Genomic DNA, 17,270 nt, shown 5'->3' with positions numbered 1-17,270 from the left:
CATTCTGGTTAGGTTCATTGGTGATTCTAAATTGGCCGTAGGTGTGAGTGTGAATGGTTGTCCAGGGTGTACCCTGCCTCTTGTCCAGTAGCTGGATAGGCTCCAGCCCCCACAAGTGGTTATAGAAGAAATTGAATGAATGTACAGAGAGAGGAGATGGTATATGTTCCTTTATGGATACCCGATATCTGTATCCAGGAAGACAGGCGGACTTGCGGTCAACTTAATGGCTCTGATTTGGTTGTAGGACTATCCAGTTAAGCTCGGCCCACCCCTCCTGTATTTTTAAAAGCCTAATTGTTTCACAAAGCTCCACTGTTTTGGAGTCGAGCGAAGAATGGCCACAGATTTCGAACTGAAGCTGTTCTGATTCTGAACAAAACTCCATCCGGTTTTGAAAACTCGTTTCATCGCTTTTCTTTCCTCTAGCCGTCCCGTCCATGGAGGGTATTGTTATTTACTTTCTGGAAACCTTTTTTTCCCCCCGCTGACCAGTTTACCTGTGTGAATACACACTCGCTTGCCAAAACATTAAGTACACTAGTGAAAATAGATTCATTCATTCATTCATCTTCTGTAACCGCTTGTTCCTGTGAAGGGTTGTGGGGGGGCTGGAGCCTATCCCAGCTGTCACTGGGCTAGAGGCGGGGTACACCCTGGACAGGTCTCCAGTCTATCGCAGGGCTAACACAGAGAGACAGACTATTTAGAATCACCAATGAACCTAACCAGCAGTCGGCCCATGGATTTGAACCCGGAACCTTCTTGCTGTGAGGCATCACGCCACTGTGCCGCCAATAATAGGAACACGTGTTAGTAAGTAAATAGTTCTACAAACCACAGCCTCCGAACACGGATGAATCAACGTCTCTCTCAGTTATTTTAAACAAAAGCTTAACACCAGCTCCAAGATTTAGTGCAGGACTGTTATATTAGACAGTATTCATTTTCTCTAGTGCGCCTAATGAGCAGGCTAGTGAGTGTAATTTGGCTGCTGGAGCAACGTTGACTCTCGTTCGGTTTTGTTTCCAGCCTCTGCTCCGCCGGCAAAACGCTCCAGGTGGATTACACTCGCACTCAGATCATGACAATCTTTGAATATTTGTGCGTAATTTAATTTCCTGTGCATGCAGCGCCGCTCACACTGCATGTAGGGACATCACCAGACTGATGGCTTTGTGAGTTGAGTGCACAGCGGTGGGCCTTGACAGAGTTTGGTCGCAGAACATTAAAGACGACTGAGCACGTCCACACTCGGCTCATACCGCGGCCGTCGTGTTCTCACAGGCACCAGCGCACTTTCTGCTGTTTGGAGGTTTGGAGATCTCTCAACCAGAACCGGCGAAGGCAGACTGACACCGTCTGCCACCGGGGGAGACCGGAGCACAAACTCCTGCCTCTTCGTCCTCTTACTGTCTGCGCAGGAGTCCACACAGCAGCTGGACTGAATTCATCTCAGCTACTCTTGTTTTTACTCTTGTCACATAAATCCTCACGTGACACAGGCCACGCTACCGTGCTGAGGAAAGCATCGAGCGACTGTAATTGTCCAGAGAAGAGGAGAAGCAGCAGCTCATATGTCTCAGTTAGTGGCGCAGAGAAAATCCAGATGTGAAAGTGAGACAAGAATCTCTATCTTCCTCTTTCGAATGCCTACAGCTCCTACTGGGAGATCTCTAACAAACAGAAACATCTGTAAACAGATGACGGTGATAGGCGCCTTAATTTACATTATGGGTTTTAAATGTGCACATTAAAATGACAAGAAAGACACAGAATGTGAAAAAGATCTTGAAATATACACATGATAAATCCATTCCTGGCTCGATCTTCTCTCCCCACGCTCTGTGAGTCTGTTGGTGCGTTCACACACCTGCTCCGTCTAAAGCTGGGTTTATACAAAATCAATACAGAGGCTGCTCTGCGGCGGGCTACGCCTTTCTGAGCACTGATACTTGGGCGTCAGCTTCGTTCTGTAATTATGCGCTAGCCAGCTGTTTCTCCGTGTACTTTAAACAATGCCGACATAAACTGTGCAGTTCACGGCGAAGCTAATAAATGTTTAACTTTCACTGAAATGACTGCAACTGACAAGAGAGGAGACGTCTGTGTGGACGGTTTGTATAGGGGGAGAAGGAGGGGGAATTCTGGACGAGGACATGCATTTGCAGTTGGGGTCTGCACCGTTGCGATGCGTAGCTACAGTTCTAGGGAGTTCGAAAAATAACTGTTCGAAAAATATCTTTCTTCTTCAGCTACACCCTCCAGGTAGCATCACCTGTATTTATCTCCCATCACAGCCACCAGATGGCGTCGACTCAAACAAAAAAAACAGAATCAGACACAGCAGATACAGAATAGTGACGGGAAGTTCTGCTCTTTTCCAAGAGCCGTCTCCTTTGACACGGCTCCCAAAGAAGAGCCGGCTCTTTCGGCTCCTGAACGGCTCTTTATTTAATAGTGTCGTCTGTTCTTCTTCAGCTACACCCTCCAGGTAGCATCACCTGTATTTATCTCCCATCACAGCCACTAGATGGCGTTGACTCAAACAAAAAAACAGAATCAGACACAGTAGATACAGAATAGTGGCGGGAAGTTCTGCTCTTTTATAAGAGCTGTCTCCTTTGACACGGCTCCCAAAGAAGAGCCGGCTCTTTCGGCTCCTGAACGGCTCTTTATTTAATAGTGTCGTCTGTTCTTCTTCAGCTACACCCTCCAGGTAGCATCACCTGTATTTATCTCCCATCACAGCCACCAGATGGCGTTGACTCAAACAAAAAAACAGAATCAGACATAGCAGATACAGAATAGTGACGGGAAGTTCTGCTCTTTTCTAAGAGCCGTCTCCTTTGACACGGCTCCCAAAGAAGAGCCGGCTCTTTCGGCTCCTGAACGGCTCTTTATTTAATATCGTTCATGGCCTGATATTTTAGCCCAACACAGCAAATACATATTGCATTCAGTGTTTTTATGACAAGCCTAATAACAGTCTAATTTTGTGCAGTTATTCTGTCACAAAAGCATTCTTACTTTTGTTTAATATTTCAATAAAACTTTAATGCACAAAACACTGCAATCAAATCCACACAAGCAAAAACAGAACCAAACTCAATAAACGAAACTGTATAAATGTCCTTGTGCAGGTCTGTGGTGGAACCTGATCTTAATATATTTTAATTTTGCAGTGAAGACACTCTGCTCTACCTTTCCCAATGTCTTTAAATTTCAACCAAATGCTGCCTCCTTTACGGGTGTCACTCTTAACACCCGCAGCGTCTGTTCCCCCCTCTCTGCTTTCACATAATGGTATGATCCTAAGTCCTCACGTGTGATTGCACACATGGCGTGCCCATCAAAACAAAGTGCTGCCCCCATCCTGAGGCCTAGAGATGAAAGAGCAAAAGGCAAAAGGCAAAAGGCAAAAAACCCGCGTAACACATCACTAATACAGAATCATTTTGGCTCATGGAGCCTCACTGCGTCAGTGGAGCAATTAAACAAAGTTGAAGGCAGCTAAACTTTCATGTCCGAGGTCATTTTGTTGCTTCGTATTCCATTGAAATTTAATTGCAGCTTGTTGTTCTCTCGCCGCTGCTGTGAACGTAGCACAAGCCTAACGAAGAAAAAGCTGCAAAACGTTATTGTCTTGATCCGTTTTCTCTTGCTGTCGGTGGTTGCCACATGCAAAACTTAGCTTAGTTGTCTTTTGGATTTCCTCATCAAGTCTTGAGTCTTAAGTTGTAGCAAGCAGGTCCCTTTACCGTTACAAAACATCCTGCTTTGTAAGATACAAGGGGTAAGCTTTTAGCCTAAGGTAGATGAAGTCAAATTTAGAAGAGTCTTAGTCCAGCCGTGGTGGAGCTTACAGATGGATGTAGTGACGTCTGCATCGCTGCATCGACCACTGACCTTCAGAAAATCAGTAGACCCCTTCTTCACCAAACCGTAAGAAGGTGAAACCTTCTCCTAGTGTCGCCACCAGGTCCTCGTGGGCCTCCCAGGTACCAGACTGCATGAAGGCTGCAGAATTTTCAATTACTCACAACATTTATTGCTTCAAACTTTCCGCATAATCACTCAAAGACTTGCTCATGCATGTAGGCGAGAGCTGCATAACTCGTCTCCCTCCTCCCTTAGTACACAAACTTATCAGTCTCTTCTAATATCAGGGGAAAATAAGTCAGAAACCTAGATCTTGTCTTAAAAGGTCAGACCCTAATTTCTTGTATAAATCACCCATACTGAGTGTGTAGTTCCCACTCCCTTTCACAGTCAGTTTCCTTGGCCCAAGTTGAAAATTTGACTTGCTAAAGAGTGTGCACTCACCCCCCAACTACCCCTTCCTTCACCCTACAGCTCTCCTCTGCTGGCACGGTTCCACGTCAGCAGGCCTGGTGGAAGCAATTGAATTAGGCCAGTCTGTGATTGCCAGCGTTTCGCCACATAAATCAAGGAAATAAATATTGGCTGCGCCAGATCCTCCAGGGGAAGCCACTCTATTCCCTTACCCCCTAACCCTCTTCCCCCCTCATACTCCTCCTCCTCCTCCTCCTCCTCCTCCTCCCCTGCCCCCATTCCTTCTGCATGACTGCCTACCGTTGCAGGACCTCTCCGGAGTAATCAGTTTCTGCTCCGGCCAGCGTTTTTTATGGGGCCTCACTGCCGTATGTTTATTGTGCAGCACTTCATGAGGATGCAGATTGGATGCTCAGCTGGACCCTGAACCCTGACGTCTAATATCCACTCGAGTGGATCTTACCTCTCTGTCAGCCCTCCCGCTCGCTCTCTCTCTGTTCTGTATTAGCTTGCCAAGCCTGTGTTCTTGCAGCTCTCATGAATACTAATGGTAAACATTAAATCTGCACAATAAAACGCAGATTCAAAAATAAAGTGCACAGAAATCAAGAGGGAAAAGTTTGTCGTGCAACCTTTAGCTTAGTTTTCAGAGAATCTGCAAAAGATAACGAGAATGATGCTTGTTTCCGTTGCTCCTGATGCATGAATATGGTTTTGATGAACAGCTGGAAGTGCTCCAGTGCTCTCCTTATATAACTTATATGATTATCTTTCAGCTGGCAACAAGTTATTTAACCCCAACTGATGCAATGAGTAGCTTCTCATTTCTTAAACAACCATGTCTAAAGACACATCCTGTGGTCTGGTCGTGGAAAAGATGTTAGTCTGTTTGAGAAGGGTCAAATCATTGGCATGCATCAAGCAGAGAAAACATCTAAGGAGATTGTAGACACTACTAAAACTGGGTTAAGAACTGTCCAACGTATTATTAAAAACTGAAAGGATAGTGGAGAACCATCGTCTTTGAGGAAGAAATGTGGTCGGAGAATAATCCTGATTGATGGTGATCGGTGATCACTTCGAAGAAAAACAACAGTAGAACTCAGGACTATGTTAATAGTGAAAGTAAGAGCATTTCCACACGTATAATGTGAAGGGAACTCAAGGGATTGGGACTGAACAGCTGTGTAGCCTTAAGAAAACCACTAGTCAGTGAGGCTAACTGGAAATAAAGGCTTCAATTTGCTAGAGAGCATAAAGACTGGACTCTGGAGCAATGGAAGAAGGTCATGTGGTCTGATGAGTCCAGATTTACTCTGTTCCAGAGTGATGGGGGCATCAGGGTAAGAAGAGAGGCAGATGAAGTGATGCACCCATCATGCCTAGTGTCTACTGTACAAGCCTGTGGGGGCAGTGCTATGATCTGGGGTTGCTGCAGTTGCTCAGGTCTAGGTTCAGCAACATTATGTTGTCCAAAGAATGAGGTCAGCTGACTACCTGAATATACTGAATGACCAGGTTATTCCATTAATGGATCATATTCCAAGATGACAATGTGCTCAGATTGTGAAAGAGTGGTTCAGGGAGCATGAGACATCATTTTCACACATGGATTGGCCACCACAGAGTCCAGACCTTAACCCCATTGAGAATCTTTGGCTTTGTGCAGTGGTCAGACTCTCCCATCATCAATACAAGATCTTGGTGAAAACTTAATGCAACACTGGATGGAAATAAATCTGGTGACATTGCAGAAGTGTGTGACCTTTTGTCGCACATCACAAACTCCAGCCCTGACGAGCGCCATCAACTCTTCTGCAGATTTAGCAACAGTTTCTTTGTCGTCGGTTTCCCTGATTGAAGAAAATCTGGTGCATGGAAAGAAAAATAAAACCTTTGCGTCTTTTCAGTGTGCAATTTTCTTTAACCCTTCAACCTGTTCTCTTGTCTGCAGGCATTATATCGACCTTCCTCCACGTCCATCCATTCGGGGCCAACCTGGAGTATCTGTGGTCGTACATACAAAGACTGGACTCAAAGGTAAAGGAGGTCAAATGGTATATTACATTTTAAATGAAGCACTACTATCAGGTTATGTCATTCTTGATACTCAACGGCTGATTCCACACTGAGCCGAGGACAGTTTTTAAGGGGGAGCAGTCAGACCCAATGGGGATGAAGTCACAGATGTGGAGGTCATTATCTCTCTGCCACAGTTTGATTTCCGTCCTTCTTTCAGGTATCAGCCGGTGAGCTGGAGCGCCTCATGGTCCGTCTGCCCAGCATGTTCAGGCAGGAGCTGAGCGGCGTCGGAGCGACCCTGGAGAAGCGGTGGAAGTTCTGCGGTTTCGACAGCCTCAGCTCGGCGTGACGCAGGGACGGCGCACACACACACTGGGCAGACACACCGACGTGAATAAACAGTGTGACGGACCATTAAGATGTGTGTGTGTGTGCGCGTTCTTCACACATCACCGCAGCGCGTTGGACGGTGAGGATGATATTTACCCAAGCAGACACTGGACAACTGGACAGCTGGATGTTGGGTCAAGATGAGAACTTCTGCGGATACTTATCTCAGTGAACTGCAACGGGATCTTACAGACAGAATACTGCATCAGTCCTGAAGACGATCCTTCTGTCTCGGCTCGGAACTGAACCGTGACGCTCGGTGATCTTGTCGTTTGGTACGTCCTGGAGTCTCTGCCCCATTCAGAGTAAAAAATGACACCAAAGTTGATCTTAAACTTGCCCAGAAACTTGTTGATTCTGCATTTCTACTGGGCTTCCTGTGGCACGACGGGACCACAGAGCGGTCGCTGTGTCAATGACACTCTGGATTTAGGTTTAAAGGGAGTTTGCACACCGACTCTAAATCTGTCATCTGACAAAAACATGCGCACCAACTTTTCATTTAATCTAGCTCATGGTTATGCCGCTTCGTTATGTTGTCTTAAACCTTCTTCTCAGATTTAGCTCGTTCTTACAAGATTACTGAAGTTAGCATAAAGGCTAAAGTCGTCATCTTCATATTCTTCTGTAACCGCTTGTTCCTGTGAAGTTGCGCGAGGTCCGCTGGAGCCTATCCCAGCAGTCATGGGTTGAGAGGTGGGGTACACCCTGGACAGGTCTCCAGGCTATCACAGGGCTAACACAGAGAGACAGACAACCATTCACACTCACACCTACGGCCAATTTAGAATCACCAATGAACCTAACCAGCATGTCTTTGGACGGTGGGAGGAAGCTGGAGTACCTGAAAGGCCCCAGTCGGCCGATGGATTCGAACCTTCTTGCTACACGCCACTGTGCCGCCCCGTAAAGCCTAAAGTAATGAAACAAAACACCACGGTGCTAGACTGTAACATGATTGATCGCTATTTTCTGGTCTGTATATGGTAAATCCAAGCAGCAACCTCTGAGGCCGAAAAAAGGAGCGGAAATGCAGTTCCTCCGATGGCCACTAGATGCTGGCTCCAAAAGCGAGTCAATCCTCACAGAGAATTTTAATATAACTGACTTGTTTGAATTATATCAAGACTTAAAGTTAAAGTTAAAGTTAAAGTTGCTTAATTAAGGGTTCGGCTGCTCCACTTAATTGACTATATTCGAATTAACTGGGAGTTTGTTAGAGTCAGGCACTGACAAGATGGTGGCGGCCTGAAAACCCATGTGCTCTTCACGAAACCCATGTGTGTCCTCACAAAGGGTTCGCTTTGGTGATTCTGGTATTCCCGATGAGAAGAGAAGGTTAGGGAGGTCAGGGAGAGCCCATGAAGCACTTACCTGTACTGTTTAATTAATTATTCTTGTTGATTTGATGCAGCATCCAAAAGCTCGCACTGTTCAGACAAATTAAACTTACATGTATTTGCCCGACAGATGCATTTGATTAATTTTCCGATTCCGAGTCTCCGCTGCCCCTGCACCGTGTACGATGGGTGAGAGTTTTAGAGTTGGTGTGGCGCAAACAATAAGCCCTTATTCATTTTTCTTACTGCCGGATATACGTTTGGGCAAAACAGCTCCGAGGTTTTAAATAATCCGAGTGACTAAGTGTGAAAACACTCCCGGCCTATTTTCAGCGTTTTTCTTCCTGCAGAGATCGTGGACACTGAAAACTGGAGGGGGTGATATTTGGGAAATGCTGCATGAGGAGGACAGTAAAGGAAAAAAAAAATAAAGATTTGTTTAATGATGATTTGAGTAAATTCAACCGTTCTGCTTAATTTATTTCATTTAAATGTATGAGGACGCTGTTCGCTGAAGGCAGCAGACTGAAATGTGTCACTGCCATCAGATACTTATTGTAATTAAATATGATAAAAAGAAAAAGTCTCCTGCTTTTGTTCAAGAACACACCTCTCACAGCTAACAGCACTTCAGTTTACATTCTTCAGTCTGATTAAAGTGGAAAAATGAAGATGTTAAGCTGAACACGGCAGATGCTACACACTTGTCTTTGTTGGAAGTTTCATTAAAATTGTGTATTGCACATTAAATGACTCCAGACAAACGACAGAAAACACATCTGATATCGTTTTTCCACAGAAAACTCAATGAAGCAAGTTTACCAAGTTTTCTTGCCAAGTTTAGCTTCTGGGCACAAGATGTTTCACAGAACGGGAGGATGACTTGCAATTTCAACATTGCATTGATTCCTCCTCAGATACGACAATTCCAGCTCACAGGATGATGTAAACGGCTGTCCATGACCGCAGAGCTAATAAATACTGATGCAACACAGGTGTAACACACACAGCTGGTCATGCGTTAACACAATCTGTGTAAGAGAATGTAGGGGATATCTAAATAAAAATCTAGGCCAGAGCCTCACTTTGTCAGACACAAACTTCAGTAAACTTACAGACTAAATATTTTTCTCTCGTAAAACCTCCTTCGGTGCAGGAAAAATTAATCCCGCTGAGAAATCACTGAGTCACTGAAGTTCCCGCAAACGAATTCACACTGGTTTTCATGAACACAGTGTTCTGCTGCAGCCCCCGGAGTGTCTTCCACTCCTGCAGTACCTCCAGATTCTGTCTTATTACGTTTGAATGTAAAGCAGCGGACGAACTGCATGCAGTGTTAAAACGTGGAAGCAAATGGGTCGAACACAGACAAATAGAGGTCAGCTTTATTCAGTTCAAGGTCTTGGGTTGCTTTTGTCCTGCAGTTAAACATCCTTGTGTGTGTTTACAACATAATAGTGTCCTGTAAATATTGATTTAAAAGAAAATTATAGTGTATTGTGTTTGATTTTAAAGTAAAGAAAGGAATTTGTACAATATTGCAATTTAAAAAAAATAAATAAATAATCTGCTACATTTATTTGAAAGCTTTAGCCACTATTTTACTATATGCTGTGTACATACTTCACATTTTAAATATAATGAAATATAATGCAAACCACAAGGACTCGTTTTACGTATTTTCACATACGTTCACTTTAAATCACCAATCTGGAACAAGTTAAAAAAAAAATTCTCTCATTTTTTAAGACTTTAATTTAACATTCATTGTAACGTGAGCCTAGCAATATTAATTTATATTCAAATAAAATAAAAACAAATAAATAAAAAAAAACGAGAAAAAGAATCGAATCCTGTGTTGATTGGCTGCTTTACGCTCGTGCGGGAGACGTAACGTTCCGTTAGCAACGTTTGGCTGTTTTAGCAGTCGTAAGCTAAAATGACAAAAACCACCCCATCATTTCCCTATTTTTTAGTCGAATTAAAAAAATACTTTGAGTCCTTGTTATATGTTGAATACAACAAAAAATGTATATCAGCCATGGAATTTTATTTAAAATACATAAAGTAACTTGTCTGCCTTAATTTTACTTTAAGATTCTTTTTATAATTTATTTCTTCTGTCATGAGTTTTTTTTTTTTTTTTTTTTTTTTATGTATTGTATTTTACTGGTCTAAAGGGCTTGATAATATTTGACTTCTCATTTCTACTATGCACTTACCATGTCTTGGAATGTCTGTCGCTTTGTTTCATTGTTGTTGTTGTTTGTTTCTTATTCAAGTGTTGTTGTAATGATTTGAAAATAAATACTTAAAAAAAAAAAAAAAAAAAAAAAAAAAATGTTTTAGCAGTCGTTAGCTTTAAGCTAAAAGTAGCTAACTTTAGCAACGTGGCCGTATTAAATATTATTATTATTATTTATTTATTTTACAAAAAATGTTTCCCTAAAGTTTAAACGTGCGAGGTATGAAGTTATCGTGGGATAATAATAAAAGAGAATGTAGAAACCATTTTGAAGAAGATGGTAGTGGATCCTTATTTTCTACAAGCTAAAATGACGCTGAGCTAAAGAGAAATGGACTCTCAGGACTCTGACAGACCATTTTACAATTAACAACATGCTTCTTCAAACCGGTGAGTGTACACATTTATTGAATTATTAGTCGCAACGTATCAGAAATGTTGGGGCAGGTTGTCTATAATGTTATCTTTGTGTGCCAGCTCATGTCATAAATAACGTTATCACTACAAAATGTGATGGTAGGGGCCGCTATTTCATATTCTAAACTATAAATTATATAAAATGTATACAAATTTATATAAACATTTATATATTTATTACTCTAAACTGTCAGTTGCACATGACATGTTAATGTAGGTCTTTAGCTATAGAGAACAAAACTGTTGATTGTACCAGTCTGGAAACATGTTTATTTAACATGTAGGTCTATGGAGGTCTACTGACTGACTGTTGTAGCCTCTAGTGGACGTTAGAGGAACTGCAGTTTAGCCACTGGTCTCTCTAGTCTTACAGTTCAATACGTAAACCATATCTGTGTCTATATCTCCCCTAATCTACTTATGAAACATGGTAAATGGCTTCAGTTTTGGCTTTGACGCTTGATTTCATATATATGTATATGTGTGTGTATGTATGTATGTATGTAACCTAGATAGTTAGTTTTTTTAAGTTCAAAGTTTCCATAATTTATAAATAATCCAGAGCTTTAAGGGTTAATGATCATTATAAACAGAGCTGATATTTAAAACTCAACACATGTACACATGGGCGCGTGTGAATTCTGGTTTAAGACTGAAAAAGTAAAGACTTTCCTTGAGAGCTAATATTGAGTTTATTTTATTTACAACTTAATGTCTCTGTCTGGTCAGAGGACTGTCCAATTGATGTAGAAGTGTCATCATAATGAAATCCAGATGTTTCCAGACTCTGATAAGATTTCACTCCTGGCAACACTTCAGCAACAAATACCTTCTCTGCATATTTTAATCTTGAAACATCTGATTGCAGCTCCTCATGTTTAGGTCACCGCCTTAGTTCCTTTATCTCTTCACTGGCTTCTAGAAATGAAGCATCACATTTAAAATCCTTCTGATCAACTTTCCCGACCTCACCTCCAGTTACATCTCTAATCGTTTAACTCCACTCAGCCTCTAATTCTAATAATAAAACTAAACTGTGCTGGCTCCAAACTCATGGAATCAACGTCCTAATTATAATAAGAACTTTTAAAGACTGTATATTTATAGACCAGCCTTTTTTCTTAGATGAACATGCTCATGTTGTACCGGCTTCATCAGATTTGCTTTTAAATTTTATTAGTTTATTAGTTTTCTGAGCTTTTCACGTGAAGCACTTTGTGTAACTTCATGTTTTAAAAGTGCCTCATAAATAAAATTAAATAATTTGAAACTAACCTTCACAAAACTCAGGGAAATAAAAGAAAAACGATGTCACAGATCACGTATGACTCAATATATTGAGCCCTGGCTTCTTTAAGCGTCTTTATTTGCTTTTTTTAGTATTATCCTAAAAAGCAAATTTAGCTTTTTAGTGGAACACCCCGTCACCTGCCATTATACTACAGGTGGAAGCTTCTCTTTTTGTTCTTTATGTTCAGCAACAATGCAGCGCATGTGTACTGTACAAGCATTTCCCCCCAGAGTGGCGTGGTGTCAGATAATGGCCCTTTAGTGCCCCGACTGCTCAGTAGGCTTCTATGACATGTTGCTGGCTCAGGCGTTTGCAAAATAAAAGCCCGACGGGGTTTTTTTTCACTTTGAGTCGGTATAAAAGCAACCGACGGGACGGCAGGAACACACAGCAGTCACAGCTCGTCCCAAAGAACAACCATGACCATGGGCAAGGTAGGTGAACGATGGGAGTGGTTTACAAAATAAATAAATAAATTCACAAGAGTTTGTTTAAATGTTCTTCAGAATCGGTTTTAACGACGTTGTACTTTCAGATCATCTTCTACGAGGAAAGGAATTTCCAGGGTCGCCACTATGAGACCAGCAGCGACTGCGCTGAGCTGACCTCCTACCTGAGCAGGTGTCACTCCTGCAGGGTGCAGAGCGGCTGCTTCATGGTCTACGACCGCTCCAACTACATGGGCAACCAGTACTTCATGAGGAGGGGCGAGTACTCCGACTACATGAGCATGATGGGAATGTCCGACTGCATCAGGTCCTGCCGTATGATCCCCATGGTAGGTTACACATCCTGCTCTTCTGTTAAACACAAGTGTACGGTTTAAAACTATTCTATATAATGTCTTTTTTTATTTTTACAGCACAAGGGATCCTACAGGATGAGGATCTACGAGAGGGAGAACTTCGGCGGTCAGATGTACGAGCTGATGAACGACTGCGACAACATCATGGACCGCTACCGCATGTCCGACTGCATGTCCTGCAACGTGATGGACGGCAACTGGCTGATGTACGAGCAGCCCCAGTACAGAGGCAGGATGATGTACATGAGGCCCGGCGAGTACAGGAGCTTCAGGGACATGGGGTACAGCGGCACGAAGTGGATGAGCATGAGGCGCATCATGGATTCCTACTATTAAACTCTACTAAATAAAGAAACCCTTCACTCCTTGATTCTGTTTCACCGGTTGTTTCGATGCCTGGAGTAGACGTCAGTGACGGGTACATCACTGTACGTGCATTTAAGAGCTGGATAATGAGATAAAATAAAGATTATAAACGGTACGATTTGTTTCAAGAGTGCTTCTTTTTGGTCCTTCAAATGGAGATCGACAAATCAAACAGGGTAAAGACAACTAGAGGAAATGTGAATATCGTTGCAGAGTATGATCCAGGCCTGTGCAGTTTCTGTCAGTGTTGCCCAAAGACTGTAGACGAAAGTGAAGCTAAATCATGCTAAAGAGCTCCCCCTAGTGGCTGGGCAATGAGTGGGAAGAGGTGTTCTTTTTTACCACAGCAAAAGAAACATGCTTATGTCTCATTTATGGGGCAACGCCAAAGCGGCACAATGTGGAGAGGCACTTCAGTTCAGTACGTGTCATGCTAGCTTCCATGCTAACTGCTAACTCGCCGCCTGGCAGCACTACGGGTGGGAAAAGGCCGTCAATGGTTTTTACATGAGGCCAACGAAGAAATCAAAAGATGTAAGCGAAGCATCATTTAGCAAAACTCAAATATTGAACTAAAATGTGAAAAATGATTTGTTCTAAAGTGTAACAGATGTAATTTTTTGTTAAAATACAACAGATAAGAATAAGAAAAACCATTATCACACCATTAACCTAGCAAATTGTATTGTTTCTGCAGTTGAACTTGCCATTGATTAAAACATCATCATTTCCAGAGAATGTCTAATAAGGGGAGAACTTCCACTCTCAGTGAACTTCCGGCTTCTGAACTGGTTGCAGTTCCACTCTGGTTCCATATGAGGGCGCTCTCAGGACGAGTGCAGAATGAATGGAGGTCTATGGAGCAATACCCCTCAAAATCCACTTTTCTCAGGATATAATTTTTTGTGCAGTAATTTGAATATTGTATTTGAAAGGAGATGCAAAGAAATGACACATTGCTGGGTGTTAGATTTTTTAGAGTCACTTATTTGCTTTAAAAAGTATTTTAAAATGTCAATGACGTCATACACATCGTACGACCAGAGATACTGCTTTACGGCAATCCTTCAGTCACTGCTTTGGTGCTTTCGCGCTCTGCACTTTCTTTTCTCTCGAGGCATGGACAACACAGCTGACACGGGTAAATACACGTGCTAGAAGAGTTTTTGTTTTGTTGTTTTAAAAGTTGTTACGTTGATAAAAAAAAAACTTGTCCGCCTTAACATTCTGGTCCCGCTTCGGATGCCACGATGCCGTCAAGCGGGATCTGGTCGTAATCAGTCCTTCACTGACCAATCAGCGTTCATTAGCACAATGCTAGCGTGTTATGGGCAACAACAACTCAACCTGTAAGAAAACGAAAGGACGTAAGTTCTCGTTCATTCAACTTTTGACCTATAACCCATGTTGAACTTGCAAAACCTACAATCAAATCTGAGATTTCTCAACGACAATCTGGTGAAAGAGACACATTTAGCCGTTTAGCTCCATAGACTCCCATTCACGTTGCACTCATGGCGATCGCCCCCAGTGGAAATCTGGTGGAACTGCAACCAAAATTCGTTACAATGGGACTTAATAGATAGTGGCAAGGCTCTCTGTAGACGGGCTCTGTCATTTCCCAACACTCTCACTGCCTGCATGTTTATTATATTTCATAGCGTTTTGTTTTGCCGTCAGCGGTAATAAAGAAGACGTGTCGTATTAGCTTGCATTATTAAATCACAGATGGGAACGTCTCGTCCGAGCACTCGCTGCTACATTCCCAGCGCTGCTGTTTGTCCACAAGTTTCAGGAGCAGCCTGAAAGATTTTACACGGGCTGCCTCTGTTTTCCTCGGGGCCTGACAGAAGATGGAAACCAATTTCTACAATTTAGGGCAGCGCTTTACTATTTATACACCAAACCTGAACAGGGAACGGGCATAATCACACGGCGGCCTGTGCAGGAGAGGAAGGAGCAGAAGTCGCTGCAGTATTTATGGCTCTGTTAGGTTTACTGTGTCAACAGCAAGTCTTCCTCTCTCTCCGTGGGCTCCTCACTTGTTCATGTCTTCATTTGTACACAACAGCTTGCGGTGGCTTCGTTCCTCAGATTCACCGGGTGCTTCTGTTTGTTGTTTGTTGGCGTTACACAGGAGCTCCACACTGCTCTGGACAGGAACTAGATTAAATGATAGTTTAGGCTGAAGAGAGGAGACTGAGAAGCAGAAGACATCATTGCATTGCTCCTGCCGCTGAAACGGAGAACAGTACTGCTGTGATGTGTAATTGCACTTAAGGCCTGCCAGGGTTATGCAGTGAGCCTTTTTTTAGAGCAAGATTACAATGAGGAGAAACCATTTGAGGCATGCAGGCTTAAGTTTGCTGGACAACTTTCTTGCATTTCAGAAAACTAAAAGCACGTTTAGTGTAAAGTTACGAGTATTTAACAATCATTCAGTTAACAACTTGATGACAGAACAAAAAGAAACCTGCGCCTTTGTCTGAACCACAGACTGCGTGGTCTGGACTTGACCAAAGATCATTTGTGAGATAAAGAAGAACTACTAACACCACGGTGTCATCACGGTGGACTGTTACTGTCGTTCCAACAAATCAAGCAGAGTGGGACGTCTTCTTTCCAGCTGATTATGTCAATTTGGTTTAAAAGCTGCACTTAACGTTTAGTCCAAGACGTCACATCTTTGTGTTTTGTGTTTGAGTGACTAAACGTCTAAAAAAAGTAGTGTCTTTAAATTATTTACTGTGAAAGCTATACCTATCAGCCATTAAATTCAGACCAACCACTGAAAGATGAAGTGAACCTCACTTGATTGTCGTGTTATCTTGGTACCCATCAGTGGGTAGGATATAGTAGGCAGTAAGTGGACAGTTTGTTCTCAGAGTTGATGTTAGAAGCAGGAAAACGAGCAGCTGGAAAGAGAGGATTTTAGCCTCTTGAAAAAATGCCGAATGGCTAAACAACTGGATTGGAGAATCTTCAAAACAGTAGATTATGTGGAGTGTTCCTGGTTTGTAGTGGTCAGTACCTAAAGTGGTCCAAGGAAGGAAAAAGAGGTGAACCAGAGACAGGTTCATGGGCGGCCGAGGCTCACTGATGCATTGAGTGAAGGCTGGCCGTGTACATTGTTTACCTGCAGAACACGTGCACAGATGTGTGCTTGGTCTCCAATAATGTTCAAGTGGTGGTACTTGTAAAAATGACATCCAAATAAATGCCAGAACCCAGGTTTCCCAAAAGAACAATATATTATAATGTGGTCATCAGCGCTATTCAACGTTTTTAATGTTGTGTCTTGATTGGTGTGGTATTCCCTACGCACCTGGCTGTAGTCTTGGCAACAATACAATGTTAGACACAACCTAAAGTGACTTTTAAAAGAAAGATGAACTGAGCTGTCAACTTCCAGACAATATTTTTGTTTACTTTGGTTTGCAGTCGTGCTACTTTCAAAGCAGAATGAAAATGAGTTCAGCAGCTGTCTGGCTACTGGTCAAAAGAAAGCACTTGTTCGACACTCTGATGTGGAAGTGTTTGTGTGCTGCAGGTCTATAAATAATGCGTGCAGGCACATTGTGAGAAGGCAGAGGGAGCAGCCCCCCATTAGCCGCGCTGCATCTCTAATGAAGCCCGTTGACAGCAGCTGTAATTAGCCACAGCTCTTTGTGTTCTCTTTGTCTAGCGCGGTGTCGAGACGTTCCTTCATATCCCCCCGCCGCTGTCATGTCTAGTCACCGGCCCTGCTTGTCACTACACCTGGCAGCCGTTGCTGTGGGAAGCTTCCTCGGGTGATATTGCATGTAGGCTATTGTGAGGCTGCTTCTGGCTGACAGCTGTGTGAGATTACAGATGACAGCATCAAGTGGTGCGTCCAAAATAGGCAGAGATCCTGCAGGAATTTTAAGCATTTAAGCGTTGACTATGGTATAATCACAGCTGGGAAGGAAGGCCATGATTTTACTCAAGTTCTTTAGTATTGTTGTTATTTTTGTAGTAGTTAAGCATCAGTTAAATATTTACTCAAGTTTTAGCTCATATTTTGGTGTCCACAGTAGAGTACAAAACTATTATTATCAAAATCTACTTATAGTGACG

At 42.7% G+C, this 17,270-nt stretch overlaps 2 protein-coding genes across 3 annotated transcripts in view; both read left to right on the top strand.

The window, feature by feature from the left end:
- enox1 (ecto-NOX disulfide-thiol exchanger 1) overlaps positions 1-8,817 on the top strand; it is a 112,109-nt gene extending 103,292 nt beyond the window's left edge. For both annotated transcript variants that reach the window (XM_084544683.1, XM_084544682.1), the window contains 2 exons: positions 6,251-6,336; positions 6,536-8,817. In XM_084544683.1, coding sequence (XP_084400809.1) covers positions 6,251-6,336; positions 6,536-6,599 — 150 coding nt within the window. In that variant the 3' untranslated portion in view covers positions 6,600-8,817. The remainder of the gene's footprint in view (positions 1-6,250; positions 6,337-6,535) is intronic.
- Positions 8,818-11,742: 2,925 nt separating this feature from the next.
- LOC311488478 (gamma-crystallin M3-like) lies at positions 11,743-13,269 on the top strand. Its single transcript, XM_084545207.1, has 3 exons — positions 11,743-12,435; positions 12,537-12,779; positions 12,864-13,269. The coding sequence occupies exons 1-3, from the start codon at positions 12,421-12,423 to the stop codon at positions 13,140-13,142; spliced, it is 537 nt and encodes a 178-aa protein (XP_084401333.1). The 5' UTR covers positions 11,743-12,420; the 3' UTR covers positions 13,143-13,269.
- Positions 13,270-17,270: the final 4,001 nt, after the last annotated feature.

This window comes from Chelon labrosus, assembly GCF_963514085.1.
Source record: "Chelon labrosus genome assembly, chromosome: 5".
In the NCBI taxonomy this organism is placed as follows: Eukaryota; Metazoa; Chordata; class Actinopteri; order Mugiliformes; family Mugilidae; genus Chelon; species Chelon labrosus.
Note: the sequence above shows the minus strand (reverse complement) of the source record. Positions and strands in the feature narration are given on the sequence as shown.